This window comes from Phaethon aethereus, assembly GCF_964289735.1.
Source record: "Phaethon aethereus genome assembly, chromosome: 1".
Taxonomy (NCBI): domain Eukaryota; kingdom Metazoa; phylum Chordata; class Aves; order Phaethontiformes; family Phaethontidae; genus Phaethon; species Phaethon aethereus.
The window spans coordinates 222325298-222349136 of NC_138575.1; the positions used below are offsets into that span (position 1 = coordinate 222325298).

At 71.5% G+C, this 23839-nt stretch overlaps 1 protein-coding gene across 1 annotated transcript in view; it reads right to left on the bottom strand.

Moving 5' to 3' along the window:
* Positions 1-22404, bottom strand: part of ARAP1 (ArfGAP with RhoGAP domain, ankyrin repeat and PH domain 1) — a gene marked incomplete at its 3' end in the record, with an annotated part of 22916 nt that extends 512 nt beyond the window's left edge. The window contains exons 1-19 of the mRNA XM_082015080.1: positions 21639-22404; positions 15390-15544; positions 13683-13753; positions 12626-12729; positions 11658-11822; positions 9192-9261; positions 8778-8898; positions 8452-8657; positions 7897-8003; positions 7611-7810; positions 7400-7485; positions 5948-6130; positions 4716-4890; positions 2896-3030; positions 2477-2612; positions 1195-1297; positions 901-1096; positions 548-593; positions 183-346 (exon numbers count right to left, since the gene is read on the bottom strand). Of these exons, the coding sequence (XP_081871206.1) occupies positions 183-346; positions 548-593; positions 901-1096; positions 1195-1297; positions 2477-2612; positions 2896-3030; positions 4716-4890; positions 5948-6130; positions 7400-7485; positions 7611-7810; positions 7897-8003; positions 8452-8657; positions 8778-8898; positions 9192-9261; positions 11658-11822; positions 12626-12729; positions 13683-13753; positions 15390-15544; positions 21639-22324 (3109 nt within the window). The 5' untranslated portion in view covers positions 22325-22404. The remainder of the gene's footprint in view (positions 1-182; positions 347-547; positions 594-900; positions 1097-1194; positions 1298-2476; positions 2613-2895; positions 3031-4715; positions 4891-5947; positions 6131-7399; positions 7486-7610; positions 7811-7896; positions 8004-8451; positions 8658-8777; positions 8899-9191; positions 9262-11657; positions 11823-12625; positions 12730-13682; positions 13754-15389; positions 15545-21638) is intronic.
* Between the last annotated feature and the right edge of the window lie 1435 nt (positions 22405-23839).

Genomic DNA, 23839 nt, shown 5'->3' on the forward strand with positions numbered 1-23839 from the left:
AGCCCTGCTCCAGCGGGAGCCCTCCCACGATGCCGCAGCGGATGCTCAGGGAGGGAGGGAGGGAGGGAAACGCATGTCACGAGCGTGCCGGGTCTCAGCCCGCCACCCCACATCCGATGGGGTGTCCCGAACGCCGCGCTCCGGTCCCCACCAGCGTCCGACGGGCGGGCGATGGCACGTACCGCACTGGGTGATGTAGTCGATGCAGCGGTCTACCAGCAGCGGGACGTCCGACTCCGTCAGCTGCTGCTCCGACAAGGTGTCCCCCGAGCTGCCCGCGGCCTTCTGGATGGCGTGGACCCAGCCCAGGAAATCCAGCTTCCTCTCGCCCTGGAGGTACAGCGTTCTGCCGGCAAGCCCGGCCTCAGCGGGGGCCAGCCCGACCCCCCGCGTGGCCGGGACCCCCGGGTCGGCTGGGCCTGGGGATGGTCTCAGCTCCCTTTGGGGGTCACCGCAGGGAGGGTGAAGGCACCCCAGGAAGGGGCGGGGGCTTGGCAGGGTGTGATATTTTGCTGGGGGGGGTCTAACCCACCCCCCCCGCTCTTACCTCCGTCTCTCCACCAGCACCAGCACCTCGTTGTCTCCCTGGATGGCTGGAAGGGAAGGCAGAGGGTCTGTCACCCGCGGGAACGCGGGGTCCCCCGGCCCCCCAAGGGGCCACGGGGTCCCGCTCCAGCCCGAATAGGACAAGCGGTCACTTTCCAGGGATGGGGAAGAGGATGGAGAGGAGGAAGAGCGGCTGCACCCCACCCCGCGGAGAGCCCCCAGGCTCCGCCAGAGCCGCACCCCCCCCCCAAAAGCCACCTCGGCCGGGCGCGACCCAGCTGCCCGGGGCAGGATTCGGGGGACACCCCGGCCCCCCCCCAGCCGGGGGGCCGGCGGCGGGCCGGGGGCACGCACAGAGCTCCTGCAGCTTGCGCAGCTGGAGCGGCTCCTGCCGCTCGCCCTCCGGGAGGCAGAGGTGCAGCGCGGAGCCGGCCAGCGCGAACCAGCCCTCCCTGGCGCGCTCCAGGCTGAGGCCGCCCTTGTAGTGCAGCCGGCCGATGCGCTCGAAGTCGAGAGCCAGCAGCTCCTCGGCGCGGGGGTGCACGAAGGACTGAGCCGGGGAGAAGAGGGACCCGTCAGCGCCGCGGCGCCCGGCTCCCGCCGGCACCCGCCGGCACCCGCCGCCGCCCCCGGCCCGCCGCGGCCCACCTGGGCGATGGACCTGAGCCACTCCCGAGCGCGGTCGGGGCTCTCCGGCCCGAAGAGGTAGAGCCTCTCCGACTCGATGTAGAGCTCGAAGGTGCTCTCGATGCTGCGGGAGGGAGGGGAAGGGGAGCCTGAGCCCCGGCGGCGGGTGGGACGGGGCCGGCGGGGCGCGTCTGCCGCCGGCCGACCCCGTTCCGGACCCCCGCTCCCGGCCCTGGGCCCTCCCGCATCCCCGCGCTGCCGTGGTCGCTGCGGCGGGGAGCGCGGGGGCTGCGGAGGGGCTGCAGAGGGGCTAAAAGGGGTGCAGAGGAGCTACAAAGGGGTTACAAAGGGGCTACAAAGGGGTTATAAAGGGGCTGCAGAGGGGTTGCAAAGGGGTTACAGAGGGGCTACAAAGGGGCTGCGAAGGGGTTACAAAGGGGCTGCACAGGGGTTACAAAGGGGTTAAAAGGGGTTACAAAGGGGTTACAAAGGGGCTACAAAGGGGTTATAAAGGGGCTGCAGAGGGGTTGCAAAGGGGTTACAGAGGGGCTACAAAGGGGCTGCGAAGGGGTTACAAAGGGGCAGCGAAGGGGTTACAAAGGGGCTGCACAGGGGCTACAAAGGGGTTAAAAGGGGTTACAAAGGGGTTACAAAGGGGCTACAAAGGGGTTATAAAGGGGCTACAAAGGGGTTGCAAAGGGGTTACAGAGGGGTTATAAAGGGGCTGCACAGGGGCTACAAAGGGGTTACAAAGGCGTTACAAAGGGGCTATAAAGTTATAAAGGGGCTGCAGAGGGGTTGCAAAGGGGATGTAAAGGGGTTACAAAGGGGCTGCACAGGGGCTACAAAGGGGTTGCAAAGGAGTTAAAAGGGGTTACAAAGGGGTTACAAAGGGGTTATAAAGGGGCTGCAGAGGGGTTGCAAAGCCGTTACAGAGGGGCTACAAAGGGGCTGCAAAGGGGTTACGAAGGGGTTACAAAGGGGTTACGAAGGGGTTACAAAGGTGTTACAAAGGGACTGCAGAGGGGTTACAAAGAAGCTACAAAGGGCTTACAAAGGGGCTGCACAGGGGCTGTAAAGGGGTTAAAAGGGGATGCAGAGGGGCTACAAAGAGGTTATAAAAGGGGTTACACAGGGGCTGCGAAGGTGTTGCGAAGGTGCTGCAAAGAGTTTACATAGGGGTTGCAAAGGGGCTACAAAGGGGTTACAAAGGGGTCACACAGACCGCGTGGGGGAGGCGGCGGCCGTGCCCGGCCCCGCGGAGGGGGACGCTACGGGGCGGCGCGTGGGGGCACGGCCCTACCCGTGGGCGTGGGGCGGGTTGTTCACCAGGCAGACGATCTCCTCCACCTTGATCTCGCCGTTGGGCACGGCGTTGCGGTCGCTCTCGTAGTAGCTGAGGACGCCGTCCTGCAGCGTGCACCACCGCCGGCTGAACTCTGCGCGGCACGGGACGGCGCTGGGGACCCCCGCACGCGCCGAGGTCGCCCACCGGCCCCGCCTGGCTGGCCCCGCAGCCCCCACCGGGTGCCCACCCGCCGTGACCCTCCCTCAAACCGGGCCGGCCGGGCGACGCTGCACCCCCCTCGCAGCTTTTCAGCGCCCTGGGGAGCGGGGGACGGTGCGGCCCCCCCCCAGGCTCCCCAGCTCCCCTCTCGGGGCCAGCTCTGAGCCCCACGTCCCGCTGCTCACCTACTCCCCGCCCCACGGGCCCCCACGTACCTTCCTGGCCCTTCCGCTCGCCGACGGGCTTGGCCATGGAGGGGGTCTTGTAGAGGAAGCCGTTGTGGGTGACGGAGGGCAGGGGCACCGAGTAGGGCTTCTCCTCGCTGCCCCCCACCTCCAGGCGCGGCGTCTCTGCAAAGGGGGTGACAAACGGTCACGGGGGGGCTGCGTCCCCCTCCAGCTCCCCCCCCCCGCCCGGACGTTGCCGGTGGGGATTACAAACCCCCAGCAGCTGGGGGGTGCAGCGGGACCCCGCTGGGTCGGGGACGGCTGACAGCGGTCCTTGTCATCCCCTGGGTGCTTTGCTGCCGTGAAGGGCCCAGCTGGACGGGGGCTGCAGCAGCGACACCGGCCACATTCCCCCCCGCCCCCCACGGCAGCCGGGTGTCCCCCCGCTCCGCAGCAGGAGCCCACAGGCTGCACCCCGAGCCCCCACATGGCACGGCACGGCCACAGGGAGCAGCTCCGGCCCCCAAATCCGGGGCTGCCCGGGGATCAGCCCGGTCAGGCTTATCCGCCGGGATGGCATCCCGCACCCCACATCCCGCATCCACCCTGCAGACCAGCCCCGCGCACCGAGCTGCGGCAGGATGGGGACGTCGTGGGAAGGTGGGGACCAGCCTCCCGCGCCGGCGAGGCCTCTCCCGGGTCCCCGTGGCGGGAGGAGGGCAGAGCATCGCAGTCCTGCGGCTGAAGTGACGGCCCAGGGCTCTGCCACAGCCTCCCCGTGTGACCACGGGCATGTCCCACCTGCCTCAGTTTCCCCACCTTGCCCACCGGCAAGAGGCATTCCCCCGTTTTCCGCTGGGGACCAGGCAGAGATGGGGTGCAGGGACACCCCCCAGGTCAGACCCCGGGGCCGCCCGGAGCTCTGGAGTCGGGGAAACCCAGGAGGACGAAAGCCCTGCCCCACTAGCCCAGCCCTGCTCCACGCACGGCGCCAGGCTCGTCGACCCCAGCCATCCCGGGACCCCGGGGACACCTGCCGGAGCCGGCCCCGCCGGGCTGAGCTCAGGGCTTCGGTTTTCTCGGGCTCGCCGGGGCGGCCGAAGGCCTCGCCGCTCTCCCAGAGCCCTTTTGTGCTGCGCTGTCTGGAACAGCAGGGCCAGCCCCAGTCCTGGGCAAACTCCAGCTTCCGCGGGACGGACTTGGCCGCCGAGGCGGTGAGGGAGGTGACGGCTACGGCAGGCGCCGGCTGGCCCCGGCACACCTCCATCCCGGCTGCCTGAGCTTTCCAGGGCCGGAGGTTCACGCTGCGTTAGGGCGCGGATCAGTCCCGTGGGAGCCGTCAGCCCACCTGGAGCAGGGCACGGCGGCGTGGGCACGTTTAGCAGCACAGGAGGGGGGGTTCGGGGTGATACTTGGACCCCCCTGGCCCCGGCGGGGATGCTGGAGCAGGGGCTGCCCGTCTGGCAGGGGAACAACCCCCGAGGCCGCCGGGGACACCCACAGCGTGCCAGGAGGGTGCCAGAGAGCCGGCCCCATCCCTCCCAGTGCCCGGAGCGCCAGCCTGCATCCGCCGCGGGGCTCCGGCCCTGCATCCCCGCGTCCCCGGCTGGGACCCAGCCTCCCTCCCCGGCCCCCACCAAGCCCCGGCCCAAGGGCGCGAGGGGCTCCCCAAAGCCCCTCTCCCCTCTGCCGGGGCACACAGAGCTCAGCAGGCACAAGCAGCTGGACAACCCTGTGCCGGGCAGGATACCGGCATCGGCTCAAAACCCCCCGGCATCCCCGGCACACCCCGGCAGCTCTTTGCCCCGGCTCTGGGAATGCCGGCGGTGGGTTTAAGCCCACGGGGGCTGCAAGGGGCCAGCCCTTACCTGAGGTTTTGTTGTGGAGCAGGAACTCCATCTGCAGCCTCTGCCCGCTCTTCTCGGCCAGGGCCAGGGGCGTCGGGCACTGGGGGTCCCCGGTGGCACAGGTCACCGCCGCCCCGCAGAAGAGCAGAGCCTGCGTCTCCGCCAGGTCACTGGTGGCGACGGCCGCGCACAGAGCCTGCGGCAGAGCCGGGAGGGCGGCGGGTGAGGCCGAAGGCTCCCCAGGAGGAGGAGACTCCCGGCAAGGAGCCACCGTGGCAGAAGCAGTGGGGTGGGAGCGCGGCGAGCGGCCGGACCCCCGCCGCCTCCCGGCTGCCTGGGCAGGACAAAGGAGGCTGGAACTGGGAGAAAAAGTTTGGAGCAGGCTGCAAATCCCTCCCTTAAGGAGCCGGGGTGAAGTCATACGGCAGCGGGGCGGGACGGGCTAGCCGGAGCAGAAAAACAAACAAGCCCACATGCGAATTCCCGCGGCCGCCCGGGCCCCCGGCGTGCCCCCGGCTCTTGTGCAAACACCACGGCGGAGCCATGGCGGAGGGGGGAGGCGAAGAGACGGTGGCCGGAGCGCCGGGACGGCGTTCCCTGTGCCGGTTGTGCGGAGTGGCATGAAGCCCCAGTCTGGCACCCTGCCTGCAGACCAGAGCGGGAATGGGTGCCCTGGTTAGGGTGCTGGCCGGGAGCTCTGGGCGGGCACCTCTGCCCCGCTGCCGTGGGGTGCTCCGGGGAGCAGGAGGGGCTTCGAGCTGCCGCAACCAGGGCACCCACTCAGGACCAGCCCTCCATGAACCCCACTCCCGCCCAGTGCTGGACCCCAGCGCCACTTCCAAGCCAGGGAGAGGTGAACGCTGGGGTTCTGGCTGGGGGATGGGGGATCCCATCTCGGACGGGGCTCTCCAGCCTGGAAATGAAGTTGGTTGTACCCCATCCCGTGTCACCCCATCCCCGCAGCCAGCTCCTCCCTCCTGGAGACCCCAGGCTTCAGGGGTGCACGGTGGGGGCGTGGGGTGATACAGGCAGGGAGGGGGTGACACAGGCAGGGAGGGGGTGACACAGGCAGGGAGGGGGTGACACAGGCAGGGAGGGAGGGAGGGTGCGAACCCATCCAGCCCCCTGCACGGGGCTGGGAGCCTGCTCGGGCGGGGACCTCGGCCCCAGAACAGCTTCAGGACCCCAGCTCAGCACCACTTATCACCCAGCTGGGACCCCCGAGACGGTGCCGGGCCCCGGGGAGCACTGACCCTGTCGAGCTCCTCCTGGTTGCCGAAGAGCGGGTGGTAGCGGCGGTACTTGCCCTCCCGGTATTTGGCGACGAGGAAGCGCCTCCTCTCCCGGCTGCCGCTGGTGGGGGCGATGGCCTCGCTGGGGGGCACGTTGGCGGCCCAGAACCGGTTGGCCACGGCGTTGCCGATCTGGTGGAAGAGCTGCGGGAACAAGGAGAGGCCGACGTGACGGTGCTGCCGGGGGACGGAGTGTGGCGGGGTATGGGGGGGCTTCGTGGGGAGTCTCCGGGGGTCTTTGCCGTGGCGGGGGGTCGTGAGCTCGGCAGCAGCCATGCTTACGGGGACGTTCGCAGCCCAAAGCCGCCGCGTTGCTGATGCCCAGGGGTGCGGGCAGAGCGTGCGGGGGGTGACGGGGGTGCACGGGGAGCGGGGACCGCGGGTGAGCAGGGTGCCGGAGCACCCCCCCCCCCGCGGGCACGCAGAGCTGCTCCCTGCCCAGCCCCACGTCCTGGCAGCAGCGGCGGCTCAGCCCCGGCGTCTGGCGGCCCCCGCAGCCGCCGACCCCCCTTCCTGCCCCAGAAAATCACATCTGGAAAGCAGCACCCAGCTGTGGGCGGGGGGGGGGGATTTAAAAGGGCTTCCCGTGGCCCCTCGCCATCCTGCTGTGAGGCGCCGCGCGATGCTCAGCCCGCCATTAAAAGGTTTAGCCCTGTCTCAGGGAGCCCCGCATCGCCCCAGCGAGCCCGTGGGGTGCTCTGCCAGCACCCCCAAGCTCTTCGGGGTGGCGTGGGCGCAAGCGGGGCCGGGGAGGGGCTGGAGCGGGCGGGGGGCCGGGGTTCAGGGCAGCCTTCCCGGCGAGGGAGGGGAAGGGGAGCAGCCGCAGGCAGCAGCTGGAAGCGTTTGGGGGCTCGGGGAGCAGGCGATGCCGGAGGCGGGGGCCGCGCGGGTGGGACGCCAGGCAGGAATGCAGGATCCAAGCGGGGCGGCTGGGAAGCGTGGGGCCAGGCGGGGTCTGCCGGCTGCAAATGGCGGCCGGGTTGGGTCCGGTAACAAATCCCGGCTGCCCCCGCCCGCCCCGGCGCTGGCTGCACCGACGCATTCCTCCGCACCGGCGGCCACGCCGCTTCGGGGGGCTGCTCTGCCGCTCGGCCCCGCGCCGGCCCCACGGCTCTGCGGCTCCCCGCGGACACACAGGCACCGTCTGTCTGCGGCGCGGGCACACCAGTGCCGCTCGTCCTCGCCGGCGTGCCCGGGGGGGTGCCGGCTGTCTGCAGACGACAGGGACGGGGGGCTGCTGGGGGTCCCCTCCCCAACCGAGCCACGCGGCAGCGTCACCCAGAGGGGCTTGGATCAGGCTGGAGAAACCCCGCCGTGCTCCGGCGGTGCCCGGCCCATAGCCAGGGGTCCGCCACGGGGAGGGAAGGGGGTGTCTCCCCCAAAAGGCCTTTCGGGGTTGCTCTGCCCCAATACCTCGATCAGCTCCTCCGTCCACACCTTCCTGTCCATCTTCAGGCTCCGAACCTTGGTGATGCCGGGGCCCAAGCCCCGGTGCTCCCCTGCGGGCGAGAGGGACCCGCTTTGGGGTGGGAGAGGCCGAGCCGCCGGGGTGCCCCGTGCCTCGCACCCTGCGTCCCGGCCCAGGGCAGGGCACGGCCCCTCCTCGCCCCCGGCATGCGGGTACCTGCGCATCTCTTGCAAATGACAACGCAGAGGTTGATGGAGGCCCAGTCGGGCTTGGGCGAGCCGCAGTCGGCGCAGAAGCGGTTGGACTCCACCGCCCAGATCCTCTCCGCCACCTCCGAGTTGGAGAGAGCCTCGGCGATGGACTGCTGCATGGCTTCCACCCACTCCTCCTTCTCCTGGTCCGAGTCGGCGCAGAAGCTGCCGGCGGGGACGGGGGTGAGGGACGGCACGGCTGCGGGGAGGGGGGCAGCACCGCCGGCACCCCCTCCCCTCCCTTGGCTCACCTGAAGATCCTGTACGGCGTGGTGAGATCGAAGCCCCGGCGATCCACCTCCTTGACGTTGCCCACGTTCATCTCGATGTAGGTGATGCCGATCCCCAGCCGATAGTCCTGGTGGGCGAGGGCGGGCGGAGGGGTGAGGGAGGGCACCCGGGGGGGATGCAGATGATGCACTGCCTGCAGGAGCTGGTGCCGGAGCTGCCTGCACTGCTGCCCGCACACCCCACCGGTGTCGGCGGCTGGGAGTTGGGGTGCCCGTGCCCCTTCCCTGCCCAGCTCCCGGCCCCGGGGGTGCCCGGGGCGCCGCGGGCCCTGGGGCAGCTGCGGCGGGTGCGATGCTCCTGCAGGATCCGGAAGCTCGGAGCCAGCGGGGAGGGGGGCTGCAGCCTGGGTGTCACCAGCCTGCAGGGTCTGAGCCATCCCCTTCTGGGGGGCTGGCAGCCCCCGGGTGCCCCAGCTCCCTGCCCCCCAGCTCAGGCTGCGGACGGGGAAGGGAAGGGGTCCCCCTCGAAATGGCATCGGGGTCCCCCATGGCACCCCGGCCCCCCCAGCCACCCACCTCTGCGTTCTTGTAGAGGAAAACCTTGTCCCCGGCCACGGCCACGAACAGCTTGTGCTTAAACCCCCGCAGCTCCAGGCAGCCGCTCTTGTCGGCCGGCTCGGCAGCACCGTTGGTGGTCGCGGACACCGTCGTCCTCTCTGGAGCTTTGCTCTTCCGCTCCTCCGCGACCTGCTGCAGGGTCCGTATCCACTCATTACGGTCCGCTGTGGGGCCAGAGACGGGTCAGGATCAGCCCAGGGTCAGGGGCCTCAGGGGCTCATCCCTCGGGCCAGGGGAGGGCGAGCAGCTGGGGCCACCCACGAGCAGGGACCCCTGAAGCTCACCGTCGCTCTCAGCCCGAAACACGAAGTTGCGGTTGTTGGTGACGACCTCGAATTTCTGGTCCCCGACGCTGGCGACGCGGGAGATGGAGGAGACGGGGATGAAGCGCTTGGAGTAGGTGTCCTGGGGCGGGCGGGGGGGAGGCACGTCCTCACCACCGCGTCCTCGGCAGGCGGGATGGCTGCCAGCCCGGGCTCGCGATGCCGAGAGCTTCGGGGTCTGGGAGGCTCCGAGCATCCCGCATCCCACCCCGCCCCCCCCCGGTGCCAGCATCACCCCCGCACCCATCCATTGCTGCTCCTCCCTTGGCAGGGCCACTTCTCATGGCCGGGATGCCGGGAGGGACGCGGCCCCTCTGGGGCAGCTCCTCCACCACCCTCTCACCCTGCGCCCCCAAATCCTCCCTCCCCACTCGCCTTTTCGCTGTCAAAATAGCGCAGGTAGTCGGCGTCGAGCTTCACCCAGCGCTTCTGGTAGATGTAGGACCTGGGAAGGGACCGGAGGGACCGTTGGAGGGGACGGGGTGACCCAGCCGCACCCTCCGCGCGGGGCAGGGGGCCGGGAGGCAGCGGTGCTGCAGCCCACCCGAGGCTGGTGCTGCTCCCGAGGGGGCTGGGGTGCAGGAAGGGTGGTGTGAGCCCCCCGGGGCTGGAGCAGCCCCCTCCCCGCTTGCTCCTCACCAGCCCCAGCCCCACGGCGTGGGCTGTGCCGTGCCAGGCAGCCCCAGCAGCTCCGGGCTGCACCGCGCGCCCTTGAACTTGGGGCGACTCGGCTTGCGCGTTCACGCCCCAGTTGCCAAAAGCCTGGGGCTACCGCGCCATCGATCCTGAGCCGTGTGCTCAGCCCTCGCGTCACTGCTGGGGACAGCGATGGGGACTTCATGCGTTCCTCAGGCACCAGTTAAAACATGGAGCTGGGAAAGGGGGCTGCCCCTAAAAGCCCCCCCAGACCCCAATTTGCAATTACTGCTCAGGACCTACGAGCCGGTGAGGGTTCAACCCAGGGGACGCGTGCCAGGCAGGGCTGCCAGCACCCCGGGCTCTTGCGTGGCAGAGGGAGAAGCCGGGCATCTCTATCAGGATGGGGTTGTGGGCGGAAGAGAGGGGACCCCGGGGCTGGAGGAGAGCCCCCCAGGGACCCCTTCACCCTCCCCAGCCCCGCACGCAGGCTGGCCACACAGCGCAGGGCAAGGCGTTAAACCCTGCAGCCCGTCCACCCCGGCGTCAGGGCTGCAGGAGGAGCCAAGCCAGCTCCCGCCGTCAGCCCCTGCACGGCTCCGGCAAGCCCTGCGACGCAGCCCCCCGTCAGCACCGCACCCCCAGGCCCCCGGCGCCGCGCCAGCCCCCAGCCCCAGCAGCCGTTGCTTAAGGGCTTGTTTGCCCAGGAAGGATTTCGCCATCGCCGCACGTGACCCCGGCGCTCGGCCTTTACGTAACCAGCGACAGCAACCGGGGTTAAAAACGCTCGGCTCTCCGGCGGGCGTCCCGCTCCCTGTCAGGAGCCCATCCCTGTCCTGCGGGGCGCACAGACCCCCCCCAGCCCTGCTCTGGCCGCTTTTAGCTGCGACGGGGTGGGGGTTCTGGTTTTCCTTCCATTGCCTTCCCCAGGCGCCAGCTCGCGCCCCGGCAGCCGCCGGAGCAGCTCCCCCGGCTTCCCAGGGCCCTTCCAGCTGCTCTCGCTTCCCCAGCAGCCAGGTTGCCCTGCTGCAACCGGCCAGAGCCGCCTCCTCCTCAGCGGGACTGCAGCCTCGGGGCTTCCTCGTAGCCCTGACTAAGCAGCCCCCAAATATCCTTCATGTCTTCTGCTTCATTTTTGCCTCCCAGCTGGCGTGGGGGCTCCCGGAACTGGTTCTGTGCCAGGATGGGGGCAAGCGTGCTCCTCGCGCATGCTGCGCTCCCCGTGCTTGCTGGACTCGCTGGGTACATTGGGCTCACTGGGCTCGCTGGGCTCCCTGGGCTCCCTGGGCTCGCTGGGCTCGCTGGGCTCCCTGGGCTCCCTGGGCTCGCTGGGCTCGCTGGGCTCCCTGGGCTCGCTGGGCTCGCTGGGCTCCCTGGGCTCCCTGGGCTCGCTGGGCTCCCTGGGCTCGCTGGGCTCCCTGGGCTCCCTGGGCTCGCTGGGCTCCCTGGGCTCGCTGGGCTCCCTGGGCTCCCTGGGCTCCCTGGGCTCCCTGGGCTCGCTGGGCTCGCTGGGCTCGCTGGGCTCCCTGGGCTCCCTGGGCTCGCTGGGCTCGCTGGGCTCCCTGGGCTCCCTGGGCTCACTCACCCTCAAGCACATGGACACCCACCCAGCAGCCCCCATAGTTTTACTTCTGCAACCGGGCGCTCTGCATTGGCGCTGCCGGCAGCACGGCTCGCGCGAGCTGCCCGAGGCGGCGAAACGCCGGGCTTGGGACAGGCATCCCGCAGGCGCTGCCGGCAACGTCTCCTCCCGAGAAGACAAAACCCACGTGCGTCCGGCGGAGGAGTCGGGGCGGCGGCGACGTCAGCGGGAAGCCAGCCCAAACACCCCACTTCTCCCCCGCCAGCTGCTTTTCGGGAGCGCTGCCATTTCAGGGCTTCCCCAGCAAGCCCGACCCGCGGCGCGGGGCTCGGGGGAAGATCGAGCTGCAGCCTTCCCTCCTCCTCCTCCTCCTCAGCCGGCTCGGTGCAACCGTTGGTGGCACCCGCTCTGAGAAAGGCTCTCTCACCAAAAATGGGTATTTTTCACCTAAACTGGCGCTAGGAGGGAGCTGAAGGAACCCCTTGGGGTGGCTTTTCATCAAAGCAAAATGACACCCCCTGAGCCAGAGTTACAGGCGGAAAAAGGGGGGGAGCATCTCCCCTCCCGGCCACACGCGCTGAGGCACTGGGGGGGCGTCCATGGCCCCCCAGCGCGGCACTCACCCCTGCGGCGGGTTCTTGTCCAGCCACCCCGCTTTGACGGTGGGCGGGAGCGGGGCGGCGGCGGTGCCCTCCATGCCGTCGCCGAGCGCGCCGGGGCCGCTGCCGGAGAAGGCGAGCGCAGGCGGGTGCGGGCTGGGGTCGTTGTCACTCCAGCCGCTGCCGCCGCTGGGGACGCGGAGCCGAGGGAGGGGGTTAAGAGCTGGCGGTTCCCGGGGGGGCTGGCAGCCGGGCAGGCACGGCCCCCCCGCACGCTTCGGCCTCCCCCTGCCCTTCCCCGAGGCGCGGGCAACGCGAGCGCTGGCTGCTTGCAAGCAGGGACCGCGGGGGCAGTCCCCTTGGCGGGGGTCCCAGCGCGTCCCCCAGCTCCTGGGACGGCAGAGACCCGAATCCCGGCCCTGGGAAGGGGGACGGGGGTACCCCCAGGGCCACGGCCCCGAACCCAGGGAGGTGCAGAGCGGCCCTTTGCGCGTGCACGCACAGGCGCGCTCCCCCGCACGCGTACCGACTGCGGTGCGCGGGCAGCCCGTGAAGCCGTGCGGACACGAGAAGCCCCGACCCGTGCACACGCGCACCCCCCCCCACGCACAGGCGCTCTCTGCCTGTGCCTGCGGGCACCCCCCCCACGCACAAGCACCCGCTGGCACGCGCACACGGATCCCTCGCCCGCGCACGTGCACACAAAGCATCCCCGACCGTGCGCGCGCACGCGCACACGCGCGTACGCACAAGCGTCTCCGGCCGGGGATTTGCGTCCCCCCCCCACGCACGCGTGCGCTCACGCCCTCGCGCCGGCATCCCCAACCGTGCGCGCACGCGCACGCACGGGTCACCCCCGCCCGCGCGCAGGCGCGCGGATTCCCCCGCCCGTGCGTGCACGCGCGCGCTTGCACACAAGCGTTCCTGCCCACGCGCACACATACGTGTCCCCTGCGCGCGCGCGCGCGCGCACGGGGCAGACGGGCTCCTACTTGGCGGGGGGAGCATCGTAGTAGTCCTCGATGAGCTCGTCCTCGCTGAAGAGGCTGCTGGCACGCAGGGACCGCGGGCGCCCCGTCACGGGCTCAGCATCCTCCTGCGGGGACAGACGTGGCTGACGTGGGCAGCCCCGCGCTCGTGCCGCTGCCCAACGCGGGCAGCTCGTGGCGGGGTCCCCTGGGTGACCCCCCTGCCCGCCGGCCTGCGCCAGGAGGGATGGGCAGGGGAGAGACTGAGAAAGAGGGGTGGGGGTGCAAATTCCGCCCCCCGCCCCGCGTTTCCCGGGTCTGCGGGTGCCCCTGGCGCCGGGGGGTGCCCGGGCGCTGCCGGCCCCGGCGCAGGGGCGCGCTCCTGCCCGCAGCAGGACGGAAGCGCGGCGGCGGGGAGGAGCCGAGCGCCGGGCCGGTTATTTACAGCAACCAAAAATGTCTGCGACTGCTGAGAATCCTGCGTCTCCCCTTCGCCGGCCGGGGCCGGGAGCTGCCATGGGGCGGCCGTGGCCGCAGGCTGGGGGGCCGGGGGGCCACGCAGGGCCTCTGCCAGCAAGCCGCCGCGGCCGTTCGTCCGCCGGCCCTTGCCCCGCGCCGCAGCCCCCGGGGCCGGGGGTCGGGGTTAGAGGCGGCCATGGCAGCATCGCTCCCCGCCAGCCTCTTCCCAGGCGAAGGCGGATGGGGGGGTCCAGGCGTCAGGGGCCTCTCCGGCTGCTGCGACCCCTCAAATCCACCGCGCCCCGCCCCGGGGCAGCCCCGGGCGCGCGGGGCAGACCTAAATCCCCCACTCGGGACGAAATGCCAGCTGCGATGCTGCCCACGTCCGCGAGCACGCGCTCCGCGCTCGCCAGCGTGCAGCTGCTCCCCGGGGTGCCCGGGGGTCGGTCCCAGCCCCGTGGGAGAGCTGCTGGGGGCCCGGCGAGGCAGAGCCCCGTCTCCGGCCGCTGCGGACGTGGTCCTCCAACCCCCACCGGTATCTCCAAAGCAGCCCAACGCCGGTGCCTCGGGGACGGTCACCCCGCTTGCTCCTGCCACACCGGAGCCCCACGGAGGGACCAACCTTGTCGGCCATCTGCCCTGCGGCTCCGGCTAATTCCTCCTCCCAGGCGGAGTCTTCGTAGTCCGAGTCATCTGCAACAGTGGAGGGAAGACGCTGGGAATCAGCTGGGGTGGAGCGAGGGGTCCCGTTCCCCCCCTGCCACCCCTCTGCCTGTCCCTGCCAGCGCCGGAGCCCAGCATCGAGGACGCCGGCACAGCTGGTTTCCCCTGTGCTTTGCCCTTGGCAAAGAACCGCTCCACCGGTGTGACAACGGGGGTTTTATGGCGGAGTTTGGAGAACTCCCGGCACCGTCACGACCCTCCTGGCACCGCCGGGGAGGGGGCTCGGGTGCCATCAGCCCCGGCACCGTGGCTTCGCCCGGGAGCTCCGGCTTGCTCAGGGGTCCCAGGGGCTTTTCCTACAGCTTGTTTTTCAGGGTGGGTTTCCCTCCCACCCCCTCCATTCCTTATCGGCTGCTGCAGAGACGGGAGCAGCGAGCGGCTCTCGAGCCTGCACAGCCACGGGGAAGAAGATCCTGGAGAAGGACGGGAGCGAGGAGCCGGTTCCTCCTCACCCAGCACCCACAGCAGCAGCAATCCTGGCCAGCAAGCACCCGTCCCGCAGGGGACAAGTGGCCCCAGGCAGCCTGCCCCTCGCAGACACCCTCTCCCAAGCCCTAGTGATAACCCTGACGGGATTTCTCCCAAAATCCTAACCCGCAGGATGCTGTGAGGGCCCAGGCAGCCCTGGTGCTGGCGGCAGAGCGAGGGTGCTCCCGGGCCGCGCGGCGGCGAGGGGTGCGGGTAGATGCTCTCCTTGGGCACGTCCCTACAGGGGACCCCCCCCCCCCAACTTTGCAGCACCCAGCGCTCGCTGGCTGTGGGTGCAGAGGAGCAGCCGAGGCGTCGGGGCACGGGGCACCTTTCCTCCCCGCACCCCCCGCAGAAGGATAACCTTTCTGTCCGCGGCTTCTCCCAGCTTTTGAAACACACCCCAGCTCCCAGCTCAACCAGCGCCGCTTTCTGCACGGCTGCTGGCCGGGCTGGACCCCGGGCGGGCACCCAGCGCCCCGCAGACCCCTGCCCTTCCTCTTCCTTGCAGCAGAGCTATTCAAGCTGGGTCAGAGCTATTAAATGAAGGAGCAGATAAAGCCGAGTTGCTGCTCTCAGAGAGCAGCAGCCCCCGACCAGGGCTGCACCCCTCCACGGGGGTCCCCAACTCAGCATCCCTCCCTGCGGCTGCTCGAGCCCCCCTGATCCCCGAGGACGGGGCTGGCGGGCGCAGAGAGCTGTGCAGGGGGTCAGGGGTGCCAGCACCAGGGCTGACGGCCGCATCCTGCTCCCGCCGTGCTCCCCCAGCCCCCCGGCCGCAGCTCGGGGACGCCCGAGGGCGCACGCATTTATCAGCCCCGACGGGTTTGGTTTGCTTCCATGAATCGGCGCGCTTGCTTCCAGAGCCCACGCACACCTTTGCTCTCCCCCGAGAGAGGCCGCATCCAAATCCCCAGCCCGGACCTTGCACTCCCTGAAAATCCCCAGCCTGGAAGACAAAAACGGGGCTGGAGGAGGGAGGGACCCGGGCAAGGCAGGACTGGTGGGGAGGAAGGCACAGCACCCGTGGGGTGGGCGGTGGTGGGTGGGCAGACAAGACCCAGCCAGACGTCCCAAGGGAAGATTTGGGACAGGGGAAGGTTTGAGGGACCCAGAGCCGGCCCCCCCTCATACTCACCGAACTCAGGCACGAAGGGGAGGTTGGCCTTGGAGGGCAGCTCCGGTGGCAGCGGGGCCGGCGGCTTCGTGCGGGGAAGGAGGGCCGGCGGGGCTGGGGGGACGCAGGGTGCTCTGTCGGGGACGGGGACAGGGACCTCCTCTTTGGCAGGGATGCTGTGGGAGAGAGGAGCTAGCGGTGCCTTACACCGACCCCGGCCCTCCCCTGCCCTGCCTCCCGAACCCCGATGCACCCGCGGCCATCGGAGGGGGGTCCCGGGGTGCAAGAGGACCCCCAGCACAGACAAGGGGTCAAATCCTTCAAACCCCTGCAGACCCACAGTCCAGACAGACTCCCACGGCAAAGACTTCACCTTGCCCAGGTTATACCAGTGCTTTCCTAAGCCTGAAAATGTTTTCTGGCACCCAACCTCGCTGCCCCGTCGCCGCCGCCGCCGCGGCTCAGGTTCCTTATCTGGCTCTCAAGGACACCAGAAGCCGCCTACAGCCTTGAGGCCCACGTCCCGGCTCAGGGGGTTTTTTTCTCCTCCAGTCTAAACAAAGGTGATGCTGCTTCCTCCGCCGGTTCGCAGGTGGCCACAGGGTCCCCCGAGCGGGGCAGGGGTCCCGGGGCTGCTCCCTTCTCACCGGGGTCCCTGCGGCGGGGTGGGCGCAGGAGATCCAGGGCGGCTGCTGGGGCGGCCAGAAGCCTCCTGGAAATGGAGCCTCGGGCTTCTCCGGCAGCCCGCCGGGACCCCAGCCCCAAAACCTTGGCCAGGGGAGAGGAGGGACCCCGCAGAGCCCCTGGGCAGCCGGGCTCGGCCGCTCCCGCCTCCTGTTCTCCGCAGGCTTCCTGCCTTCCTGACAAGCGCAGGCAGACAGGCAATAAATAGAAACCTCCGGGGTTATGGGATTTTTTAAGGGCAGGAAATTAAGAGGAAGTTTCTTCAGGGTATAAAAATATGAGGCACCTGATCGTCCAGCCCTGAAGTCAGGGAGAGGGCAGGAGGCAGGCAGAGAGCGGGCAGCCCTGCCCGCTCCCGCCCCGAACCCCTGGCAGCCCCACGGCCGGGCGGGTGAGCCCCAGGGGACCCGCGTGCCGGCACCGAAGCCACCGTCCCCATCCCCGAGCCCGCCACCTCCCACCGCAGCCCCGAGCCGCCCCGCGCCGAACCCCGGCACGGCCGCGGAACGGCCCCGGCGACCCGCAGCCCCACGGCCGGTGCACGGGAGCTCTTCCCGAGGCGGGGGCGGGCAGCGCAGGGGACGCTCCCCCCGCGGCCGCCGCGCTCTCCGCCGGGTCAGGCTGACCTCGTTTCTCAGCAGCCATTTCCATGGCAACCAGCCACAACCATCCATACATTAGGGACTGCGGGCAGCGAGCGCGGGCAGCGAGCGCGGGCAGGGAGCCATCCCGCATCCCGGGGCGGCGGCAGCACCGCTCCCAGCAGCACCAGGCAGGGGCTTGCTGGGGCGGGGGGCTGGCACCCAGGGGCGCGGGGACCCAGGGACAGGGAGGCGACGGTGCACGAGCCACAGGGCCCCCGGCAAGAGCCCGGTCGGGGTCTGCATCTGCACGGCTACCCAGGATGGCGTTCGCCCCCCGGCCCGGGCGCGGGGGGCTGCAGCGCGAGCCCCCAGGCCGGCAGCGAGACGGCGGTCCCCCGGCTGTCCCGTTTTCTGCAGGCGCGGCGCGATGCCCGAGGACAACCTCCGTCTCCGTCTCGGGGACATGTCAGGAGGGTTTGGGAGGAAACGGCTTCCGCCCCTGCCGCGGGGGCCGGCAGGAAGGGCAGCCGCAGCCCCCGCGCGCAGATAACACCCCGGTTCCCCAAAACACCCTCCGCAGCGCACGGCTCTGCTCGTCTCCAGCTCATCCCCCACCGCCAGAGCATCCCCCCGCCTCGCGTGTGCCCCCCGGCTCCGTGGGGCTGCGTGGGTGCCCCACTGCCCCCTGCTCCCCCCAAGTTGTGCACAAAGGGTGCCGATCCTGCTGCGGGCAGCGTTGGGCCGGCGCAACGTCTGCCATGGGGGACGCGCCAGCCGGGGCCTTATCGGCTGTCGTCTCCCCGCAGCAGCGGCTCGGCCTCGGCCGGGGGTGGCGGGGGGGCTGCTTTCCCACGGGCAACGCCACCCCAGAGCAAAACCTCCGTCAGGGCCACTGCCGCTCCCCCCATGCTTGCCATCAGCTTCTTGGCCATGGCTCACTGCCCTCCTGCACCCCTTCCCCACAGTCTGGGGTGCAGAGCAGCCCCCCCCCACTACCAGCTGCGGGGGTGAGCCTCACCAGCAGCCTCACCCCACGACAGGGCTGCGGACACGAGTGTCCACTGCTGCCAGGACCCCCTGCGGGGTCTGTACGTCTGAGCCATCAGCGGTCAAAATCGGGGGCTCGCAGCCCCACTGCCGGTACGGGGCGGGGGGAGCAGCTCCGGCCCCGTTCGGGAGCTGGTGAGAAGCACCCGGCTACGGCGGGCATCGCCCCACGGGAGGTGGCATCACGGGCCGCACACCCCGCAGCCAGCAAGGCTGAGCCGTCACCGTCACCTCCAGCTCCCTGGCACAGGGGCGTGCAGGGCTGGGGGCAGCACGGAGGAAACCGCAGCACGACGCTCGCCCCGTGGCCCCCGGCACCTCAGCCCCCGTCCCCAGCCTGGCTCCAAGCTGCTCTTGCAGAATGCCAGCCCTGCAGGGCCGCTCCACTGCGGGCAGGCAGGAGGGCGCGGGGGTCCCGTGTGGCGGCCACGCCGGTGGCTCAGCCCCATGGCGCGAGCGGCCAGGAGGAAGCGCAATGCTCCAGCTCTCCCCTAGACCCCATCCTCAGAGATACCTGCTGGTGGGCACCCGCTCCCCGGGGGCTATGGTGAGGGGCTCCTTGCCCCAACGCCAGCACCAGATCCATGCAGCAGCCTCGCTGCCTGCTGGCAGGGCAGCCACGCCTGAGCCAGCGCCCCGGCACCAGCGTGGATGCAGCAAGCCTGACCCCGACGTGGGCAAGCACCACCTTGACATGGGCAAGCATCACCCTGACGTGGGCAAGCATCACCCTAGATGTGGGCAAGCATCACCCTGGTCATGGGCAAGCATCACCCCGGTCATGGGCAAGCATCATCCTGGACATGGGCAAGCATCGCCCTGCCATGGGCAAGCGTCACCCCAACGTGGGCAAGCATCACGCCGCTGCCTTAAGCCGCTGGGCAGCCCGGCAGCGTCCCCCTGGACCGCAGGCAGCCCGGGCAGCGCCCGCCCGTGGGGCAGGGGAAGGTGGTGGGTGCCGGCAGCAGCCCCCAGCCGCGGTGGGGCTCCGGCAGCACCCGGCTGCCCCTGCAGGACCCCAGGGAGCCGCAGCACGGGCGGCCGCAAGAGCTCCCCGGCACGCGCCGCCGTGCACGCCGAGCCAGGACTGCGGCTCGCCCGTGGCCGAACCTGCACCGAACAGCCGCCGTGGGGTGACCCACGCCTGCGCCCAGTACAGACCCTGTGGCACACACCTCTATAGGAGCCCAGCACCAGCTCATATGCACCCTGCTGTACATTAGGATATATTTAGGCATCATTTATACGTGCAGCGTATATGCCACCCGCACGCCAGCGCGCACAGAGCGCTGGGGCCCCACGGCCGCCCCACTGTCCCCGGGAGCCACAGCGGAGCCCCAAAACGCGGCCCCCGCGGTGGGAGCAGCCGTCCCTCTGCCCCGGGAGGTGCTGCTGGGCCGCCGGTGCCCGCCGAGGACATGTCCTGGCGCCCTGCGGCGCTGGGCACACCGCTGCCAGCCGCAGCCGGGCTGAGTCAGAGCCTGGCCGGGTGCCCGCCGGCCCCGGCACGCAGCTGGCAGGGGACCCGGTGGGCACGGCTGTGCCATCGCCGAACTCCCCAGGAGCAGCTCCAGTGGCGAATCCCAGCCCCGGAGCTCGCCGAGCGAGCAAAGCCGCGCCGGTGCTGTGCCACGCTGGGCACCGCCGGCTCCCTGCCAAGCCCCCGCGCCAATGCCCACCTCCCCGGGGGCAGCCCCCAGCGAGCAGGGACTGCCCCCGACACTGTTCGAGCGTCTGCGGCGAGGAGCTCCCCGGCCCCTGGGGGAGCCCGAGCGGCTCCCGGCCCCCCCGCGACACCCATCGGGGCTGGGCGCAGGGGGGCCAGCCGGGGGCTGGGTGCCGGGGTGCTCAGCGCGGAGGGAAATCGCCGGTGCAAGCAACGCAGAGAGCGGGGGAAGGGGACGCGGCGGGGGGCAGCCTCCCTCTCCGGGGCAGCCGGGGGCCTGCCCGGCAAACCGCTCCTTTCCTGGTGAAGCCACCGTGCCGTGCCGTGCCGCGCCGCCGCAGCCGGTGACCCGCGGCCCTGAGCTCTCCCCGCTCGCCCCTCTGCGACCCGCCGGCCCCGCGGCGCTGGCAGGGGCAGGAAACGCCCCAACGCGATCGGAGGCGAGACTCGCGCCTCGCGGCGCGGCGGCACTTGTTTCCCCTGCCAAACCCCCGGCGGCCCCGTCCGCTGCCGCCCGGCCCACGCCGCGTCGCACCCAGCGCGGCGGGCAGCGCTGGCACCCCTACCTGGGCGGGCGGCGGGGACCCCCGGCGGGGCCGGGGCCGGCGGCGTGGGGAGGCGGGCTGGCAAGGCCGGACGGTGATGCCGGCGGGGAGCGGAGCTCGTCACCCCGAGCACTTCCTGCGCCGCGCTCGCCCACGAGCAAAACTTCCTGAGCTGGCCCAAGCGGCCGCACCAAACCGGCGGCCACTGGCCGCGCCGGGCACCGGCCTCGTCCCGGCCAGGGTGGGATGGGGAGCGGGTCCCAGGGGATTTTGGGGACCCCCTCGGTGCAGACATGCAGTGATGGCGACAGTCCCGGGGGCCGCCAGGACGGCCGCCGCTTCGGCCATGATCCAGAGCCAGGGAGCGCCGGGGACACGCATGCGGCCACGCCGTGGGGTGCCAGCTCCCCCCCGCTGCCTGAGCCCCCTCCCCGCCTCGGCGTGACACAGGCGCGGGGGTCGTCCCTGCCCACCTGCCGCAGGCGAGGGCAGGGGTCTGCCCCAAAAAGCCCGCCGGGGCACAGGGATGGGCGGGGGGGGTACAGCCCCCGGCCCCCCATTCCCATCCTGACTGCACAGGTACCTCGGGGCCGGGGGTCTCACCCAGCACCATCCCCCGGGGCTGCAGAGACGGGGCAGGTGCCGAGGGGCTCTGCCTCCCCTCGGGGACCAGCCGGACGCCCCCACCCCCGGCTCCAGCAGCACGTCCCCTGGAGCGCCGGGGGGGCCGGGGGTCCTGGGCAGGCGGGGGAGGCGAGCGCAGCCGCCAGGTCACCCCCCTCGCCCCGGGAGGCTGCTCACACCCAGCTCCCCCCCCGCCCGCCAGGACCCCTCTCCCACCCCCGGCTCCACGCCCACCTCCGGCTGGGCAGGATTTTGGGGTGCGGCGGCTGTGGCACGGCGGGGGGGCGCGTCGAGCCCTGGCAGCTGCGGCAAAACCAGCCCGGCCCGGGTGCGGCAAACCCTGTGCTTCAGGGAGGGGCTGCGGCTCAGCTGGGGGGGCACCGGGGCGGGGGGACATCAGGCTGCGAGCGCCGCTCCCGCCAAACCCCGGCCTGCTGTCGGGTCATCCGGCCGCACCAGCCGGCAGCTGCCGGCTCCCCTCGCCTCTGCCGCCGCGCTTGTGGTTTGCCGCCTGTCCCCGGTGGGATGTCACGAGTTCCTCGGGCCTCAGCGCGGCGGGCGCGGGCAAGGCAGGGCTCTGCATGCCCAGGCGCTGCCCGGCGCTGCGGGGGGAGCGGCGGCCCGGCCCGAGCCAGGCTGGGGCAACCGGGGTGGCCACATCCAGCCAAAGGCAAAATAAATCTCTTGGCCCCCGAGAGGCTTGTCGAGCCCGGGAGAGGAAGAGTCCGCATGCCCCCCCACTCACCCCGAGAGGGGAGGGGGACAAAATTGGGGTGTCCCTGGGGGTGACACCCCCCCCAGACAGTGTGACAGGAGAGGGCACCGCTGTCCCGGATGAGAGCAGCCACTGCTCCCCCCGAGATCCCCCCCAGCCTGCTTGAGCCCCCCGTGAGGTGGGCTGGGGCTGGGGGGTGTGGGTTCCCCTGGGTGGGAGTGCTGGGGGGTGTGGGTACCCCCAGGGGGGTGTGCTGGGGGCTGGGGTCCGTGTGGGTACCCCCCAGTCAACCCACGCCATCACCACGTGCACCTGCCCGAGGGTCCCAGCCACGTCACAGCAGCCCCCCCCGGGACCCGCCGCCTCGGGGCACCCCCAGGCTCAGCCCCCCCGCAGCCCCCTTACCTCCTGTGGGACACGGCCCTCGGGGGCAGCACCGGCGGGCGGGCGGGCGCCGGGGGCCCCTCCAGCGACTGGCGCTTGGCTTCCAGCTGGTGACGCTTGGCCGGCAGCGGCGGCAGGCGGGGTCTCGCCCCGCTTTCGGCCGGGGGCTTCTCGGTGAGGGCTGGCGGCGAGGGCACCTCCGGGGCCGGGGGGCGGCTGTGGGGCGCGGGGGAGGGCTCGGGGCTGCCACCCGTTAGCGATGGGGAGAATTTGAGGGGGGGGCGGCAGCCCACCCTGGGCGGGATGGGGGGGGGCAGCTGGGCGAAGCTGGCACCCCGCTCCGGCTCCAGCAGCGGGGATCCCCCCGGCACCGCCGGGCACCGGGGCTCCGGCGGCTGCTCCGGCTGCCCCGGCACCGTTGCGGTGCTCAGGCGGAAGACGTGACGTTTCAGGGGCACGGGTTTCCTGGCGGGGGGCCGGGGGGTCCCGGCGGGCAGGGTGGCCTCGGCGAAGGCTTTCTGCAGCCCCAGGAGGATGCGGCGGCGGTGGCCGGGCAGCGTCACGCCCAGGCGGGTGAGCGCCTCGTCCGTCAGCGCCCGGCAGTCCCACACCGTCCACAGCTCGCTCCGCTGGAAGCTCTCCACGTACTGGTCAAGGTGGAGGGCCGCCAGCCAGGCGGCCACCGGCAGAGACCCCCTCTCCTCCATGGCGGGGGCTTGGCCGCGCAGAGACCCCGCGCCGCTCAGTGCATCTCCCGCGCTCGGCGAGGCTCAGGACGGCATCAGGACCTGGGGGTGGAGAGAAGCAGGGCTGAGCTCGGGGTCAGGATCGGTCCCAAACTGCGCGCCGGCTGAAGCCCAGGGTCGCAAACCCGACGACTCCCAGGGAAGCTGCCGGGTTTTCGGAGGGGCCCCCCGGCTCCGACCACCCAGTGTCCCCAGCAGGATCGGGCACGCGGCCGCCGGCACCGCCCCTGCACCGAGGCGGCTGCAGGGCTCCGGGAACACCGGAGGGTCCCGGTTTTGGAGATGCCATCCCCGCCGAGGCTGACCGGGGCGATGTGGGGGCTGGGGGACAGGGCAGGGCGGGGGCCCCCCGCTCCCCCCGACCCCATGGCTGAGCGAGCCCGGGCGGGGGGACGCGGACAGACTGCCGGGCGCGGGAGGCCGCGTCTCACCAGGGCCAGGCAAAGCCTTCGCCATGGGATGCCGAGAGGAGCCCCCAGCCCCTCTCCCGGGCCGCCCCCGGCCCCACCAAACCCACAGATCCCGAAACGCTCCCCCCGAGGCGCCAAGCGAGCGCGCACAAGCTGGCGCTGGCTCGCCGCCCGCCTGCTCCTCGGTCGGTCGTCAACCTGCTTCGGGGCGAGCTCGCGGCTCCAGGAGAGGGGCCAGACCCGGGGCGGTGGCAGGGTGCTGCTGCTGCAGACCCCGACCCGAACCCCACCGAACGCCTCCTCGGCGCCCACGTGCTCCTGCACCCCCCGGCTCCCAGCCTGGCCCCGGCTGTCCTCAGCGGCCCGGTGCGTCGCTCCGGCACAGCACCCTGGGGTGCACCCGCCTGGCAGAGCACCCTCGGGGCACCGCGAGATTGGGCGGAGGGGGACGCGGGGGCTCGTTCGGCGTCCCAGGTCCTGCCGGACCCCGGGCGGGTGGCAGAGCACCCGTGCCACGCCACAGCCGCCGGCGGAGCGGCGGGGACACGATACCCAGCCCATTCTGCCGGCCAGCGGGCACAGCCCCCGGTAGCCCCGCAGTCTGGCTGGCACACGAGCCGGGGCAGGAGGCGTCCGCCGGCCGTGCCGGCACGTGGGCTGCACTCCTCGCGGTACTGCCGGTGACCCCGGCGCACGTCTTATTTTGGGTTTGCCGGAGGCTTTTTTAGACCTGCTGGACGGGAGCCGGAGGATTTCCTGGGGCTGAAAATGGCGAAACCGGCCCGTCAGAGTCACGTTTGCTCTGACTCAGGCAGCCCCGACCCCTCCGGACGGCGCTTGCGGTTTCGGCAGCGGGGACGGTCGAGTGGCTGCCGCTCCTGCCTAGCGCGGGCAAAGTGCGTGGCGGGGCAAGGCTCATCCTCTTCCCGGCACTAACCGGGCACAGCCGAGCCCAGCAGACCCCCGCAGCGGTGAGAGGTCCCGGCAGCGGGCCTCACCCCGTGACCCCGCACCTCCAGACACCGGCATTCCGGCACTGCCAGAGGGGTCCAGCCACGGAGCCCCC